The sequence below is a fragment of the Drosophila subpulchrella genome, chromosome 3L (assembly GCF_014743375.2).
Source record: "Drosophila subpulchrella strain 33 F10 #4 breed RU33 chromosome 3L, RU_Dsub_v1.1 Primary Assembly, whole genome shotgun sequence".
Lineage (NCBI taxonomy): Eukaryota > Metazoa > Arthropoda > Insecta > Diptera > Drosophilidae > Drosophila > Drosophila subpulchrella.
Genome location: NC_050612.1, coordinates 23,875,599 through 23,891,746, shown reverse-complemented (window position 1 = coordinate 23,891,746; position 16,148 = coordinate 23,875,599). Strand labels below are relative to the sequence as shown.

Genomic DNA, 16,148 nt, shown 5'->3' with positions numbered 1-16,148 from the left:
TAGTTGGGTTATACCTTCTGTATACCGTTTTTCTCAAGGCACTAGCTTTTATATGCAAATCTTGCTTGCTTTAAAATTTTCTATATCGAACTGCGCAATGGCTGCGCTTCACCTATTAAAGCAATATTTAGATTAAGAAAAGCTAATATTTGATAGATACAAAATAAAGGTTTCCAGATGTACTAGACACTAAAGACACTAAAAAATGTTACAAGCTGTTACAATGTTACAATGTTTTATTGTTAAATAAGTATCTTTGTTACATGGCCTTTGTGTGAATCATTCTGGATATGAATGTTCAATATTTAATACATAAAGGTCCTGCCGCAGTTACCTCGTAACATAACCAAAGGGTCCCTAAAAATATTGTTTTGTTTTTCTTAAATTCTTGATCAGCGTCAACAACGGAGTAAATATTTTTTTGTTAGTTCGGTTCTTATTATACAATTCGCAGTGGAACATACAATATTTGAATTTATTTCGCATTTGTTTACCAAAATGGGAGAATTGTAGTTGTAGTCCATTCTGGGAGGTTTTGGTTGACTATGATGACCACTCCGCATCCGTTCGGACACGAAACTGGGCTTGCATTCATAAAGACCATGGCCAAAAGTGCAACCAGGACTAGGACTAAAATATTTTTTAGTTACAACAAAAAGTTCTAGACGTACTATACATCAAGAGGGGAAAATAAAATGTTATTCCCAGCATTGCATTTATTATATTAGCCTTAGAATAATAATTTCTTACAATACGAATTAAAAATCGGAATAAATAAAATGCAGGTACTGCCAATATTTATTTTATTTCTGTTACGAAGTTCAGTAAATATTTATTTACCCGTTAACCGTCATAATATTTATTTATTATACAATTTGCATAAACCCTTTATTGGATATAATTTATAAAGGGTTTACCAATTCGTAGTTGAAGTGAAACAATCTTCTGGGACTTTTTGGTTGACAATGACGAGCACTTCTCCGTTCGGATCCGGAACTGGGTTTGCATTCACAAAGGCCATGGCCAAAATAGCAATCAGGACTAGTACCATCAAATAGTGCATCTCTATGAAGTTATGTTATACCTTCAGTACAACAATTTTCTCAAGGCACCAGCTTTTATATGCAAATCTTGTTTGCTTTACAATTTTCTATTTAGAACTGCGCAATGGCTGCACTTTACCCATCAAACCAATATTTATACTACAATTAGCAAATATTTGATAGATACAACAGCAAATGTTATAAAAATACCCTAAGAGCGGAAAAGTAATTAGTTACCGCTACAATTGATTTACTCTATTAAATAGTAAATTAGTAAACATTTTAATACATTCAATATTAACTTAATATTTCAAGACTTTAGGTAGTACCTATAGGTACTATCTATGTTCGTTGGTTGTTTTTTAAGAAATTAAGTAAAATGTTTGTTAAAATAAACACATAGCACAGAGTTGAAATAAATAAATATTTAAAAACTCCTATTATGTTTACGGGCATTCCCAGAAATTTATATATGTGCTAAGAAAATATAGAAACATATGCATTTTAGGGTATCGGTGATGTTTTCTTTGCGTGAACAGTTGTCTAAATGTCTAACAAGCGGTAAAAACGTGGTAATTAAAACAATAAATGAATAGAATCCGTCAACCCCCAATTAGATCTACTGTTCATCCTCGTTTTTTGGGGGGCTCTGGTCAATTTCTTCATCATCATCGTCCTGAGAATCATTCTGGGAATCGGAGTCATCTAGTCCATCCTGTGTATCCTCGTCGTCTTCCTCATCATCCGTTGCATCATCCTCCTCATCCCCCAAAATGTTATCCTTCTCTTCTGCAACGTTGCTCTTCATTTCCGCAATCCTTTTCTCCTCCTCGGGGTCCTCCAACTCTTCGATATCGAGGGGATTTGCGGAAGCTGTGGCCAAAAGCACAAATCCAAAGAGGACAAGCAGCAAAAAGGCACGCATTGTATTGTCTAATTTAGTTTTTAACTAAGTTTAAGTCCACTCCTAAAATACGCTTTTATAGCAAACTGCTGATTGGCAGAAAAATAAAAGCTGGCATGGGTGACAAATTATATGGCTCATTTTATGTTTACCAGGCGACAGCTGTTGCCTTGGTTTGTGGCTCAAAAAATGAGGCAAAGTCGTGCGTAAACATTTGGGTGGGGGAACTGAGAGACCTTATAAGAATACAGTGGAACTTGGCTAACTCAAAATTAAAAGCCTTACCTCATTTTAAGGGTGTAAAAAAACCATTAAACAAGCCATGACATTAAGGTCAAAACATTCTTAAATGGGCCTTGTTACACTTCTGATTTATATTATTTTCCCAACTTCAAGTTAATCAACCACGATGAGTCTATTAGCAAAGAATATTATTATTATTATAAAATATTCGACTATAATGTAAAATTTACAGGCGAACTTAAAATAAGCTATAGCTACGTGGCCTTAAGCTTAAAAACTAGATAACAAATTTCAATATTCATTTCATAACTTCATTTATCTATACGTTTACAGGCTTATTAAATTTCATTAATTATATTATTAAAGCTAAGGAATTTTATTATTTTTTTTATTTGTGGTGCGGTGGGGATAAATATGGATTGTAAGGGGTTTGTGGAAGTGAAGAGAGACGATCTTATGGAATCCAGATAGGAACATTCTATTAGGATGTGTCGAGGAGTTCTTATTTCGTTGTTGCATAGGGGGCAAGAGGGTCTTGTGGGAGGGCGCGTAAAAAGGTAGCTATGGGTTAGGTTAGTGTGTCCTAACCGAAGACGTACAATTTTTGTAAAGATATGACGTGGGATGAATAGGTCGGCTTGGAATCGACCATAATTGTATATATTGTTTTGATCTGTATTGTTTGATTTGTAATATGTATTTGTTTGGTTAAAAAGAGAAGGCTGTAGTTCTTTATAGTGTTTTTTAATTTGTTTTAGCATATCGGATATGTTTAGGTTGTCGTAGAATGTCAGGGGCAATGCAAAGGCGTTTTTGGCGGTTTTATCAGCAACTTCGTTGCCTTCTATGCCGCAGTGACCCGGGATCCATTTTATGGTTATTTTGTTAAAATTTTTTAACAGAATTTGTCTGATTGTGGCTGGGTAGAAGGAATTATTGGAGGGATTTGCTATAGCATTTAACGCCGACAGGGAGTCGGAACAGATTACTGAAGAGTTTGGTGAGTGTTGAGCTAAAAGGACTGCATTGTAGATAGCAATGATTTCGGCAGAGAAGATGGAGCTATAATATGGTAGTAAGTGCTGTTGGCTTATGTCGTTGGATACTACACTAAAGGATGTCGCGCCTGAAATTTTGGAACCATCGGTGTAGATGAATGTGCTGGTCGGGTATTCGTTTTTGAACTCGAGAAACTTTTGCTGGTAGACTAGTTGTGGAGTAGTGGTTTTCGGTAGTTTACGCAGAGTTGTATCTATCAGATTGGATACATCCGACCAAGGTGGGTTAATGGGTTTTTTTAAAATGGGTGGTTTGATTGGTAAACCAAGTTCTACGGCGGAATTCAAGGCTCTGTAGACGACAGATGGAATCTTTGGGATTCTCTTCTTTCTTTTTAATATTTTGGTAACTATAGATTTTAGCGGAGAGTTATGGGATAGAAGGATGGGTTTTATAGTTTTGGAGATACAAAACTTGGTTCGGATATCTATTGGTATCATGTTAGACTCGAAGAGAATGTTATGGATAGGGGTGGTTCGGAAAGCACCTAGTGCTGATCTGATGGCAGAGTGGTAAATGGTTTTAATTGGCTTAATTGTGGATGTTGTGCAATTACCGTAAAAGGGTAAACCGAAGTCGATTTTTGACAAAATAAGCGCTTTTATAATGTTTAAGATGGTGAGGTGATTGCAGTTGAACTTGTTGCTCGATATGCACTTTATGATATTGAGGCGATTTGAGAGGGAAGAGACGAGGCTAGCTACGTGATCTGTCCAATTAAATTTCTTATTAAATGTTATTCCTAATATTTTTAACGTGTTAGTATTGTCTATTGGTGCAAGTGTAGTGGATATTCGAAGTTGGCAGGAGTGTTTTTTACAAAAATGAAGGTGTTTGCACTTGTTGAGTGAGAGGACAGCGCCTGAGTATTAGCAAAGAATAAAATCATAAAAGCTTATTAAAAACACCCTAAAGACTTATAGATTTAAAAAAAATGTAGTAGTAGGGAAGACATACAAATCTCTTCAAATGGAATTTTGAAATTCTCAAGTCATCAGGCAAGACCAAACGAAGTTCAAAAAAGAGAGTTCAGTGTCACTCTATACAATAACAACATTCAAAACAAATTTGTAGAGTGCTTTGTTCCGATTCCTTGAATTATCTTAGTATTTATACATGTGCTTGGTCTAGTTCTTGGGGTACACCAAAGAAAACATGTTATTCCACCAAAAAACTTGAAAAATATTGCAGACCATAGACCTTGATGATTGTTAGTATAGTGTAATCATGTCACAACTTATCCATCGACTTGTACCAGTTATCAAAGATATAAAAACAATGGCACGCGAGTTGGAAATCATAGTTTCAGTTGCACTCAGTCAGCAAAGTTTTGGTTAATCATGCGCTCCATAGCCTTTGCCGTTGTAATCTTTGCCGGAATCCTGGCCTACAGCAGTGCAGCTCCTCAGCTGAATTTGGGTTGGCTGCAGGCGCTCCTGGATAGTACTACGAATTCGACTTTTAGTTTTGGGAACGACACGGTGATTATTGCGGGAGTAGCAAATGCTAATGCCAATACCAATGAGGCATCTATTAGTCCATCTCCGTCATCAAACCAAAATTTTTACAACGGAGGTTATAATTACGGAGCTTATAATAACGGAGGTTATTACTACGGATATCCCTACTACTACTACTACAATGGATACTATCGCATGGTTCCCAACGTCAATGGAGAGATCGTCGAGGGACCACAGACCAGCGAAGAGGAGTCACAAGAGGTCTCCCACGAGATTTCCCAAGATCTAAGTGACGAGGAATCTGGCGAAGATCAAACCCACCTGGATGCTGAAGCAGATCTCTCAGAGGATCAGCTCGATGACGAAGAAGAGGAGAGGCTCGATTACGAAGAATATCCTCAGGAAGGAGATGAACCAGAGGGTCAATCTGAGGAGGCCGATGAGGAAGAGGATGAGGAGAACGATCCCGAGGAGGATGCAGCAGATCAGGCTTTGGATGCCTTCGAGAAGGAAATAGCCGCTGAGGAAGCCAAGCAAGCACACTAATCTTCATAAAAATATAGCAATATTCGACAACTGTTAATAGGCAACAGGTTGTAACAGCAACCTGTAACATTCATTTCATTACTATGGGATCATCAAAAATAAAAAAGTTTATACAAAAAAAACGATTAAAGCCTATTTTTAGATGTCAGGTTTAAATGAATGAGTCAAGAGATAAGGTAAATCTTTTTAATTATACTTTAATGCTGAGCTAAAATTGGATTTTAGGTTTCTCGGCCAAGCAGACGAGAAAACGGTCCCCAAACAATATAATTTGAATTTTTTATGTTAACTGCCTCATATTATAAAATGTCCTGAATTTCCAAAGACTTTTCTGTACCTAGAATTTAAATCTTGTTCAAGCAAACATGAAACTTCAACTTAAGTTGCTTATTTGCGTGCGGCCACTAGCAAAGCGTAATGATGTTTATTTGAATGCACAATCTTGGGAAAATCTAGGAAAAAGTGAAAGCAGTTCCTGTTGGGTCCTGGCTGCCTCAGATTCCTTTTGAGTTCGCCCAAGGACAAGGACACGGCCCATTTACGACTTGTGCGCAATTGTAAACAGTTGTCGGAGGTGGCTAAAAGGAAAGAAGTGTGGCCAACGAAGGAGTCGACAGGATGGCAAAGGCAGTCAGGTGCTTGTCGAACAAAAGCGAATTGCATTATAATGCGGCGCGTGTTTATAATTTTTAATGCCGTCAATGGGATTAGTTGGTCGGCGTTGGTGGTTGGACGTTGGCTTAAACGGCATCCACATGCGCTTAACTCGATTGTAGTTGATGGTCGAGAGTGTTTTGGCCATGTTTCGCATTTCGCATTTGCCTATGCCCCACCACAGCACCACCCAAGCTCAATGCCAATCAATGTCACGCACATAGATACGCACCCACACTGCCACACTCACCACAGGCCCATTGCGAAGGGACATTCACGCACGCATTCCCCTGACAGGCGTCCGTAAGGACTTAATCATAATTTGATTCGAGTTTGAGTTCGACTCGGCCTCGTGCCACTGAAGGAAACTGTAGCATACATTTCAGCGCTCTAAAAATAGTCACCCCAAGAATTCGCTCCCCTTGGGGTAGCTTAGGAATTTAAGCCAAACCAGCCATAATTGGCATTCCTTTTCAATTATGTGGCATCCAGTTTGCTTAATTGAAGAATTTCCATTGGCCTAAAAGAGATTAGTGGCACAAATTTAACTTCAAGGTGCCTAAATATGGGCCAATATAAAAATTAGCATGGGAACATTCAAATTTTCTTAAAAAGAGATTTTACATTTTACAACATGGTGATAGAAAAAATGTTTTTAAGATATGTTTATATATTAAATTTTAAATAAAATCGAAAACAATGGCTTATGTGTAGTTGCATTATAAAAATTAAATTGTTACTCAACGAGTTTCAAGAGGTACTATAAATAATAATTCATTTTTAAAGGTTCTCAGACTTTGATAATAAAACGTTAAATACATACAATGAAAAACAAGACACAACGAAAAGTATTTTAAATACAAATGTGTGTGTTTCTATTTAAACCTAGCTTAATGTAATTATTTTGAAGAGCCTTCTTTTACAGGACCTCTAAATAAATTCTCTGTCATTCACGTCGAATGAATGGACTCCCTCAACATATTTTCAATTGAACTAAGCAAACATAAGTGAAAGGAATTCAATGCGATTCCATTAATATTATTAACATTACTCGGATGGTATTCAATTAAAATGGCAACCTTTTTAAGCTTAGACCACAATATGAATCGGAGACAAAGGAAAACAAGCCACGGGAAGCGTCCATTTCCTTTGCTGACTCAGTGACCCAACCTAGGAGACAATTGCTCCATTTCTCTATGGCTTGGTCAACAGTCCGTGCATCACATGTTCATGTCCATTACACTTGACCCCATCGCAACCCCTCTAACCCACCCACAACCCCATTTAGCCCCTTGTGAACCGAAGGCATTCTTGCAGCCTGTGCGATTCGGGTTCAAAGCAATTCGCTTTATAGCTGTGATTGCAATCGATTCCTTAGCCCCAGTTAATGTTCGCCCATATCCACTGACCCCGTTCGATTGGCGGCGACCTTGTCCCAACTGTTGCCAATTAAATTAATTCTCTTGCCGCCCCTGCAATTTTAGCCAATTATCAAAAATTGAAAGAACAAACATTGATTATTTTTGATGCGCTTGAAAAAACATCACCTTTTAATTCTAAAATGGCCAGCAAATACAATTAAACTAGAAAAGGTAAATTTTCTGCATAGGTTTGTATACCACAAGTAAAAACAGAAATTCAATAACCCATTTATAAAAACACAGCAGAAATTCCAGGTACCTAGGTTTATCCTAATCATTATTAGCTACTGGAAAAATAAATTCGCAAGTAAAATAACTCTTCAGACCTTTTTTTCCAAGAAATTTGTATGGTGACCTTTGCCAGGTCAAATTATTGCAATCGACGTTCATGGAGCGAAATTGCTATAATTCTTGTTGACACAGTTGACATGTTTTGGTCAATTTGCCACTGCCTGGGCCCCCATGCACGGTAATTTGCATACAAAAAATTACGAAACTTTGTCTAGTCCCATGGGGAGTTGGGCACCCCCGGGGGTCGGAATATATTCTATATGGCATGTGTGTGTGGTGGCTTTAAATTATTATTTGTTGATTTGGCGGGTTCACGGTTTATAAAAGGATGAATGGAACGGAAAGTCAAAAAGAGAGCGATAGGGACAATCCTTGCAGTTTGAAGGTGTCAACAAGCAAATTTATACAATTTAAATAGCATATTTCAATTAACAAGAATATTAAAAAATGTTAAATTTAGTTTCTTATTTCTTAAATAATATTTAAAGCTTGAAATACATAGATTTCTTAGCAGTAAAATGACCCAAACAAACAAATTCCTTTAGGTTATATTCCCCCATAACTCTTACTTTGCTTTGCTTTTATCAAACAGACATCCCTTAACTACGTTCATCTCCTGGGCAATCATTTCCTTTGACGTTAGACGCTAATTTCTGTTTGCTTATAGACCACATTTCCTGAATCCCATCGGACAATCAGGACTCAACCCGAAAAAAAGAAGGACGTATCTGCTCATGTGTAAACAAAATAGAACATCATTGTTTGGTTGATAGTTTGGTGTAAAAACTTCTTTGCAATAAAACTGTCCCATTCTCTTAGAAACAAAAAAAAAACAATAGAAATTTAAATCAATTTTTGAGCTTGGGATATCTTTTGCCTGCCGTCAATTTATCATATTCGCATTCTATATATTCACATTTTTGACAGTGCTTGTGTATATTTATAGGTATTTTTTAGCTTGTTTAAGGATCAGGATAACAAAATACCTTGACGAAAGGTGTCTGACAGCTATAACATTATTCAATTGAGCAGTAGGCTTATTCAACAAGTAAAGCTGGGATAACATCGGCAGTAAGTATTCCAATTGTTATTCCAATAATGGTGATGGCTTAGCTCTCATCAAGTCGGCCGAATGTCAGGATGTCACTTCAAAATGTGCCGAGGAAAAGAAAAAGCGATGTATTTAATAGCAGGATGCGGAAAGAGAGCAATAAACCATTGTGCCCAGTGTTCACATATATGCTGTCATGTGTGGGGGATTATTAGGAGCTTGCTCCCATATCTGATGTTTATCCATTACTTTCAGCTTATTAGGCCTGACATTGTGATTCTAATAAAGAAATAACACTTAGCCAACAATGGATTACCAGGAGCATCTTTATTTATCTTAGATTTCTGCTGTATATAAAATCAAAAATTTTAAGGGCAAGGGGCTTAGTTTTAAATGATAAACTCTATATAATATATTAAAAAATTGTTTGCTTAGCTTAGACGAAGTTTCTACTAGCGTTAAAAATCTTTCAAGACTTCTTTAAAAATAATGACATAAAATAAAATTAATAACAATTTGTAACATTTGTATTGCTTTGCACCTTGTAAATAGAAGAAAGTTCTTAAGTAAATAGAGGTTTCTTCTTTGAAAGCAACATTCAAACTTATTTTTTATTATTTGCATAGATGGCAAAGTTTACATGTTGACAATATTGACCAGGTCAAGTACTTAAGTTAGGTCCAGAAATAGAAAGAGCATTTGTAGTTTAACTTTTGGCATTTACATGTCTAATTAATGCAATTAAGCGAAACTGCACAAGAACGTACTCACTTCATTCAACGCGAACTTTCATGGGCATTAATTCATTTGCATAGCCCAAAGCTCTATGAAAGCGCGTAGGGAAAATTGGGGGCGGGGATTTTAGGGGTGGTTTTCGGATGGGGGGTCCTAGAGAGGGAGTGGTCCGATGGCGCCAGACCCTAAGTCCCGGCCAAAACCCTAAAAATAAACATGGAGCAGAAAGCACGTCACTGCCATCCCAACTCCCACTTTTCCAGCGAGCATAGAAAGTCCCTCAATATGCTCCGGTTACATAGGCAAAAACAAAACGAATTTTTGTATACAAACAAGTTGAGAGCAAAAATAACAATAAACCCCTTCGTTTTTTGTGTTTTCCCATCCAGTCCCGCCGTTTAATGAATCAACAAGTGTGAAAGGTTTTCTTTTTTTTTGTTGAAATCCATCTCGCGCCCAAATTGTATCGTAAATTTACATAAAAACCCATCAAATTTCGATTGAAAATTGCACCTGAATTGAGTCGATCCAGGGATCCAGGATCCGTACAAACAATGCCAGGACCTAGGCTAAAAAAACGCTCCTTTGATTTCCACTTCTTCTATCTGCTTCTATCCTCGAATTAACATTTTGATTGGATATTTCAATATTGCGCCATATGGAAGGCTGTTTGCCGGCCGGTTACATCTGGGTTTGGGGCTGGTCAGAACTGGTTGTCCACATGCCAGTGGATTTCGCACCTTTAATGCCCCACTGAGCCCTGTGTTTGCACTCTACTCAATGCCGCAAACAGCGTATAGAATACAATCAGTGATAAGATATCCCGGGTTAGGGAGCTGAAGTGGTACTAAATTAATATTTAACTATGGAAAAATACCTAAATCAAAGGGAGTTTACAAATATTTAAAGTCTATCACTTTTATTTCTATTGTTTCTTTTTTATAAGAACCAAAATATATCTGGTTTCATTACAAATTGCTTTTCATAACCAAAAATTTTACTGATTTCAAAAACATCTTCATCAATGTAAATCCCCTTCTAAAATCGCATAAAGAAAATGTTAGGAACTGTTTAGAAATTGTTATAAAGGGATTTTGATGCCCCTTTGAAAAATTAGTAAAGCTAACAAGTATCTACAAATTTAAAAAAATTACTTCGCAAAAACACCAAAAACTTGTGTTGATCAAAAACATTTCATATAACCACTTTTTAGATCCAACAATTTAAGATTAATGATCCGAAAGTGATTAAAATTGAAAAACCCCTATCCCAAAATAAAATCTTGTAGGTCAAAATAAATTCTATCATTTGCTCAATATGTACATAACTTTATTACTATACCATCCCGCTGGCTCCCTAGACCACCTGGGTGGAGAACACGGGCTCAGCCTGCACGGGCTCAGCCTGCTCAGGATCAGCCTGCTCGGACTCAGCCTGCTCGGACTCAGCCTGCTCGGGAACAGCCTGCTCGGGCTCAGCCTGCTCCGGAACAGCGGCGGCATCTTTAGTGGCGGAGTCGTTATTGGAGCTCTCACCAGACTCAGAAGTGGCTGTGGAGGAGGATGGGGACGAAGCCGAGGGGATCACGGCGGGGAGCACGGCAGGGATCACGGCGGGGGCCACGGCGGAGGTCACGACGGGCTTGACAAAACGGGGCCTGGCCAGGTAGGGAGTTCCGTAGTCGTAGTAGCCGTTGTAGCCATTATAGCCATTATAGCCATTATAGCCATTGTAGCCGTTGTAGTTGTTGTAGCCGTTGTAGTTGTAGCTGGGATAGCTGGGACCGTTCCAGGCACCGGGATACCAGCCTCCATTGGAAGATCCGTAATCGGGCCAGTAGCTGGGATAGTAGGGCAAGATGTTGGCAGTGGAAACCTGAGGCAGGATGCTAGGGTCTTGAACATCGGCAGCCACATCCACAGCGGGAACAATTGCGGCGGCATTCTTAACCAGCACGGAAGGAACAATTCCGGCATTCTTTACCAGCACGGAGGGAACGATTCCGGCATTCTTCACCAGCACGGAGGGAACAATTCCAGCTGTCTTGGCCAGCAAAGCGGGCTGCTCCACCGCCAGGTTCACATTGGCGGAGCGAGCCAATCTTCCCCGAAGGGACAGCTGGCCAGAGGAAACGGCCACCAAACTGACACAAACCAAAGCCACAAACAGACGCATTTCTCTTAACGAACAACCTCTTTCAACTGGCTTTCAGTGTCCCAAGCTCTACGTTTTATAGAGTTCCTCTTTTTCGGCTAAAATTTACTTTTCTTTTTAATTGGTTCAAATATTGATTCAACTACATTTTTGTGTCTGAGAATCCCTGCAAATTATCTAACCATGTTTTGCGTAGTTTCATATTTGCTTAGTTGGGTTCTCGGCGGTTGGGGTATATGAAAACAGATTTGGTTGAATAGTTGTCATTAGCGGTTTGCCAACATCTTTGTGTGTTTGGCGTCCCCATCTGTTCTATTGTCTATACAATTCGGCAATTAAAAAGTCTTTAATGTGAGTTCCAATTCCGGGTTTCGACAAGATTGGAGTAATTTAATCCAGCGGATTTCTAAATCTCCCTTTTTTAGAGAGACATCCAACGGATATAATTAATATTTGTCTTTTCAGCTTACTATTCGGTACTTTATGTAATTTACCTCAATCAGAAAATTGTGTTATAGAACTTTCTTTAAGTTCTGACCGAAATACACAAAAGTTCTTAGATGCTTTAAAATATTCAATATATATATATACAAGAAAGTTCGAAGCCACTACTTTGTACACACGTCTGCAGGCGACAGTTTGAAAGTTTTTGCAAGCTTTCACGAAAACATGAAAGTGGGTTAAAAAAAAAGATCAATTTTTATTTAGATTATTAGAGAATTCACACACAAACTTATAGAGGTATCCCACTTCAAAATCGGAATCTGATAACTCAATTTTCCGAATTTAGAAGTGCCGTTTTGGGCTCCCTTATGAAAACCATTAGAAAAACGGAAAAATCGAACATAAAAATTGGTTAAAACTCTGACCCTCGTTAAAAAGAATAATTTAAAAGCATATCATTAGATAATTCCAACGAAAATCCATAGAGGTATCCCACGCCTAGATCGGACTACAATAACTCAAGTTATGGAATCTAGAAGTCCAGTTTTAAGGTCCCATTCTGAAAGCCATTCGATACGAAAAAATTGAACATGAAAATGGGTTAAATTTCTGTTCCTTGTTAAAAAGAATATTTTAATGCAGATTATTAGATATTTCAAGCACAAAGCCACAAATTCGTAGAGGTATGCCACTTTGAAATCGGGATCCAAAAGCCCAAGTTATGGAATTTAGAAGTTCAGTTGTGGGTTCCCATTTGGAAACACATTGGAATTACGGAAAATCGAACATGAAAATGGGCTATAAATTTTCCATCGTTTAAAAGAAAAGAGTTAACATAGAATATTCGAGAATATTAAGTACAAACTCATAAGGAAACTCATAATCGCAGATCAAGCATACGCAGTGTAGGCACGCGCTACATTGAATACTAAAATACAAAGCCATAACAAACGGAAAATAGCAACACATTAAATCTAAAGATAACTTAAAACCAATAGCCTGACCATGTCGTAAAGTTGCAGTGTATTTTATCCATCGCCTTGCCAGACAGCAAGGAAATCACAATATTCCCCATCGCGCATACGCCATGCATGCCCGCCTTTAAAACGGATTAAGCCGGCACTCAAGCAGGCGGCATAATTAAAAAACTTAAAGCGAGTGCAGTGCCTTTCGGGGGAGTGGAAGTAACAATAATGAACTTGGGTGCTGCTGGCAGGGAAGCGTGAAGGATGAAATTTAAGCCCTGGACATGCCAGTGACAAGCTGTCTCGCCATCGACTGGCTGTCTTCGCTGCTGCTTCACTCCCAACCTCTTGGTTTCCCAGCTCCTTCTCGCTTTCATGTCCTTTTCAACGCCTGGTGACAGCGAAGCCATCCAAGCATGCAACCCCACATTCTGGGCACAGGCATCAGCAAAACTTTGTTGCCTCGGTCAAGTTTTGGCCACAGGACTTGGACACAATAATTAACAATTTATAAATTCGAAAATTGCCACAGCAACTTTAACCTATTTGCAGATATGCCTTACCTGTTGATCACACAGCCTAAATGTGAGCCAATGTTTGACGTCATTAGATAGACGAAAAAAAAAGAAAAAACCATAACAACAATTAGGTCTACAATTCTATGTAACGCCTACTAACTGGGCCAGTAAAAAAAAAGCTGCAGAGGCGTAACGAATATGAAGCAGGATTGTACATTGAATATCCGTATATTTTCCGCAGATAAGGAACAACTATCTTATCAACAACTAACAGATACACATATGCGATAGGTAAGCGAAACGAAAAGCAAACTTTCACTCTCAGGAAATGCAAAAAAATATGTGTAACTGCAGAGGACCCTAATCAAAGGGCCCTTAAACTACTTTGGCCTTTGACCTGGCCAGCTTTTGTGGTGCTTTCCACCCACCAGGCAAGCAATCACAGATTTAATAAGCCAAATCCCAGACCATTGACAAAAAAATGGAAAGAGAAAAATACCAACTTGAATGGTAAATATTCAACAGGCCTTTTGCGAGCCATAAAAAAATGCTGGCTTTGGTCGCTTTAGTGTTTAAATGGCTGGGATTAGGGGCTCAAATTCGCTTTAACTGCGAATTTCAAGGCTTTTGGCTGATGCGATTACTTATCAAATTGGATTTCTTCATCGACGTCCCCATCCCTCCATTTTCACTTCTTCTGAGTTGTTTGGCGATGGCTTAAAGTGACAAAACCATCTTAAACTTGAAACACTTTCAGTTGGAAAATTGGTAAAATAAATTTGAGAGAAGAATAGAAGAACACGTACTGGAACTTTTAATTGGTTTGAGCATGAACATTTTATTTATCTGGAATTTAAGGCTCTGCTTAAATGGCAGATGACAAAATACCAATACTCCCGAATTGTTTGAATTTTATAACATATTTTGTAATCAAATATATTTATACGATTTTCTATTCAAAGCTTTCTTTCGACGATTAAATTTTTATACACTTTTATAAAGAAACTTAAATATTTATATGTAATTCTCAAATAGTTGTTATATTTACACATTACTAATTATACATTTTAAATGCTTAACATCATAGGAATGTTCTAAGTGCTTAATTTTTGTATCTACCTTTAAGATAAAATAAATAAATTGTTCCTTACCTTTTTATCCTGTTTTCTTGCAACTTTTTTAGCTCTTTTTTTCACAACAATTAATTGTTTTCAAATGATTTTTATTGTTTGTTTTGCCCAAAATCGGTATAATTAATCATCTCCTTTGGCACAAATCATTAATATTCAGAAGAAAAAGCCCTTGGCATATGCAAATCGAGGAAAAACTTAACACCGAGACCGCAATAATCGTATTCACTGAGTTTATTTTCCAAATATTTTTTATATTTATGCGAAAGCAATCTATTCAAGCGGCAGGCGAATGAATCTCATTTTGTACTGGCACGCACCGCGTCGAGGGAAAGCCAAAAAACAAGACCCGAATCCAAATCGAAACCGTTCGCAACCGCGGTGACCAAAGTGACAGGACCAGAGATTCAGGATGTTAGAGAAAGGACCGCTTGCCACAACGACAGGATAGCCAATGCTAGACGATGCGCCATTCAACGCTACCATATGTTAGCGATTTCTGCCTGTCCAACGCCGATTCCACGGTTGCTGCAGGAAAAGCTCTGCTTTTCCGGCCGTAAGTCCTCGGCCAACTTCGGCTGCGGCCGAGTGGAAAGCTCCGCGACTCCTTATCAGTGGGCGGCCTGCTGCTGCGGCTGATAACGAGCTGGCCAGTAATTATCAAGGGTATCGTAAAGGATATCTTAACTTTCTTAGCGAGCTGAAGAGCTTTCCAATAAACAAAATAAAGAGAATAAGATAAAAAATCAATTCAGTTTAATAAGAATAAAATATGTGGGTTCCTATTTCTATAAACATGATTTCCACATTAAATATTTAAATATACAATTCAGCTTGTGTACATATCAATTTAAATAAAATATTCTTATAAACATGGTCTCCACATAATACATATAGTTATATAAATCAACATGTTTCTAAACATGATTATGAAAAACATGATTATGAAAACCTTTTGCAATATCATTTTTAGCTCCTGGAATAAAAAGAACATTATATAATACAATTAAAAGCTTATATTCTATTAATTTATAAAACTGTGTCTTTTGAAAATCAAATTATTATCAAACCTATGAATAAACACAATAAATAGAATTAATAAGATTAAGATAAAAACTTATTTAGATATTAAGATAGATTTATATATTTTTGTACCAACTAAATGTAATAGCAAAGTTACACATATTCCCATTTAATATAAGAAAAGGGCATTTTCAATTTCGCAGCTTACACACGCCTTGGCCTAAAGAGGGTTAAGGGAGGGTGGTTTCAGACCGAATCCCTGCTGGACGTGCAAAAACATTGCAGCTTTTGCGTTCATTTGACGGAGAGCCGCCCTGAGGCGCGGTACTTTACTTTATGTCCGGCTTAGGTGGCCTTGCAGCACTTGACATTTGCCCGATCAACCCCTCAACCTGTTGAGCTCAACCGGCATTGCGAAATTGGAACAGCTGCATCAATTTTGCCCCCTTGGCATATTGTTGAGAAGTACTTTTGTTTATATCCTTTTGGTGGATGTGCTTATTTACC

General features: G+C 37.8%; 5 protein-coding genes across 5 annotated transcripts in view; 1 reads left to right on the top strand and 4 right to left on the bottom strand.

Annotated features, from left to right (window-relative positions):
* LOC119553564 (synaptotagmin-5) overlaps window positions 1-15,078 on the bottom strand; it is a 60,617-nt gene extending 45,539 nt beyond the window's left edge. Inside the window, exon 1 of the mRNA XM_037864011.1 lies at window positions 14,640-15,078. The gene's annotated coding sequence lies outside the window, so the exon portion shown is untranslated. The remainder of the gene's footprint in view (window positions 1-14,639) is intronic.
* LOC119553574 lies at window positions 776-1,084 on the bottom strand. Its single transcript, XM_037864021.1, has one exon. It carries the CDS (start codon window positions 1,061-1,063, stop codon window positions 914-916), a length of 150 nt encoding a protein of 49 aa, XP_037719949.1. The 5' UTR covers window positions 1,064-1,084; the 3' UTR covers window positions 776-913.
* Window positions 1,557-2,030, bottom strand: LOC119553569 (histone H2A.Z-specific chaperone CHZ1). The gene has a single exon (XM_037864017.1). It carries the CDS (start codon window positions 1,966-1,968, stop codon window positions 1,663-1,665), a length of 306 nt encoding a protein of 101 aa, XP_037719945.1. The 5' UTR covers window positions 1,969-2,030; the 3' UTR covers window positions 1,557-1,662.
* Window positions 4,573-5,329, top strand: LOC119553568 (glutamic acid-rich protein). The gene has a single exon (XM_037864016.1). It carries the CDS (start codon window positions 4,590-4,592, stop codon window positions 5,253-5,255), a length of 666 nt encoding a protein of 221 aa, XP_037719944.1. The 5' UTR covers window positions 4,573-4,589; the 3' UTR covers window positions 5,256-5,329.
* LOC119552522 lies at window positions 10,764-11,582 on the bottom strand. Its single transcript, XM_037862141.1, has 2 exons — window positions 11,177-11,582; window positions 10,764-11,104 (listed from the first exon to the last, which is right to left on the bottom strand). The coding sequence occupies exons 1-2, from the start codon at window positions 11,580-11,582 to the stop codon at window positions 10,764-10,766; spliced, it is 747 nt and encodes a 248-aa protein (XP_037718069.1).
* Window positions 15,079-16,148: the final 1,070 nt, after the last annotated feature.

What these genes read in the sequence shown, in the direction of transcription:
- LOC119552522 (XM_037862141.1), bottom strand. Translation starts at nt 11,582, where the DNA reads ATGCGTCTGTTTGTGGCTTTGGTTTGTGTCAGTTTGGTGGCCGTTTCC. An exon ending in GAACGGTCCCAGCTATCCCA is followed by an intron (nt 11,105 to 11,176) that starts GCTACAACTACA and finishes GCTATAATGGCT; the next exon opens with ACAACGGCTACTACGACTAC.
- LOC119553574 (XM_037864021.1), bottom strand. Translation starts at nt 1,063, where the DNA reads ATGCACTATTTGATGGTACTAGTCCTGATTGCTATTTTGGCCATGGCC.
- LOC119553568 (XM_037864016.1), top strand. Translation starts at nt 4,590, where the DNA reads ATGCGCTCCATAGCCTTTGCCGTTGTAATCTTTGCCGGAATCCTGGCC.
- LOC119553569 (XM_037864017.1), bottom strand. Translation starts at nt 1,968, where the DNA reads ATGCGTGCCTTTTTGCTGCTTGTCCTCTTTGGATTTGTGCTTTTGGCC.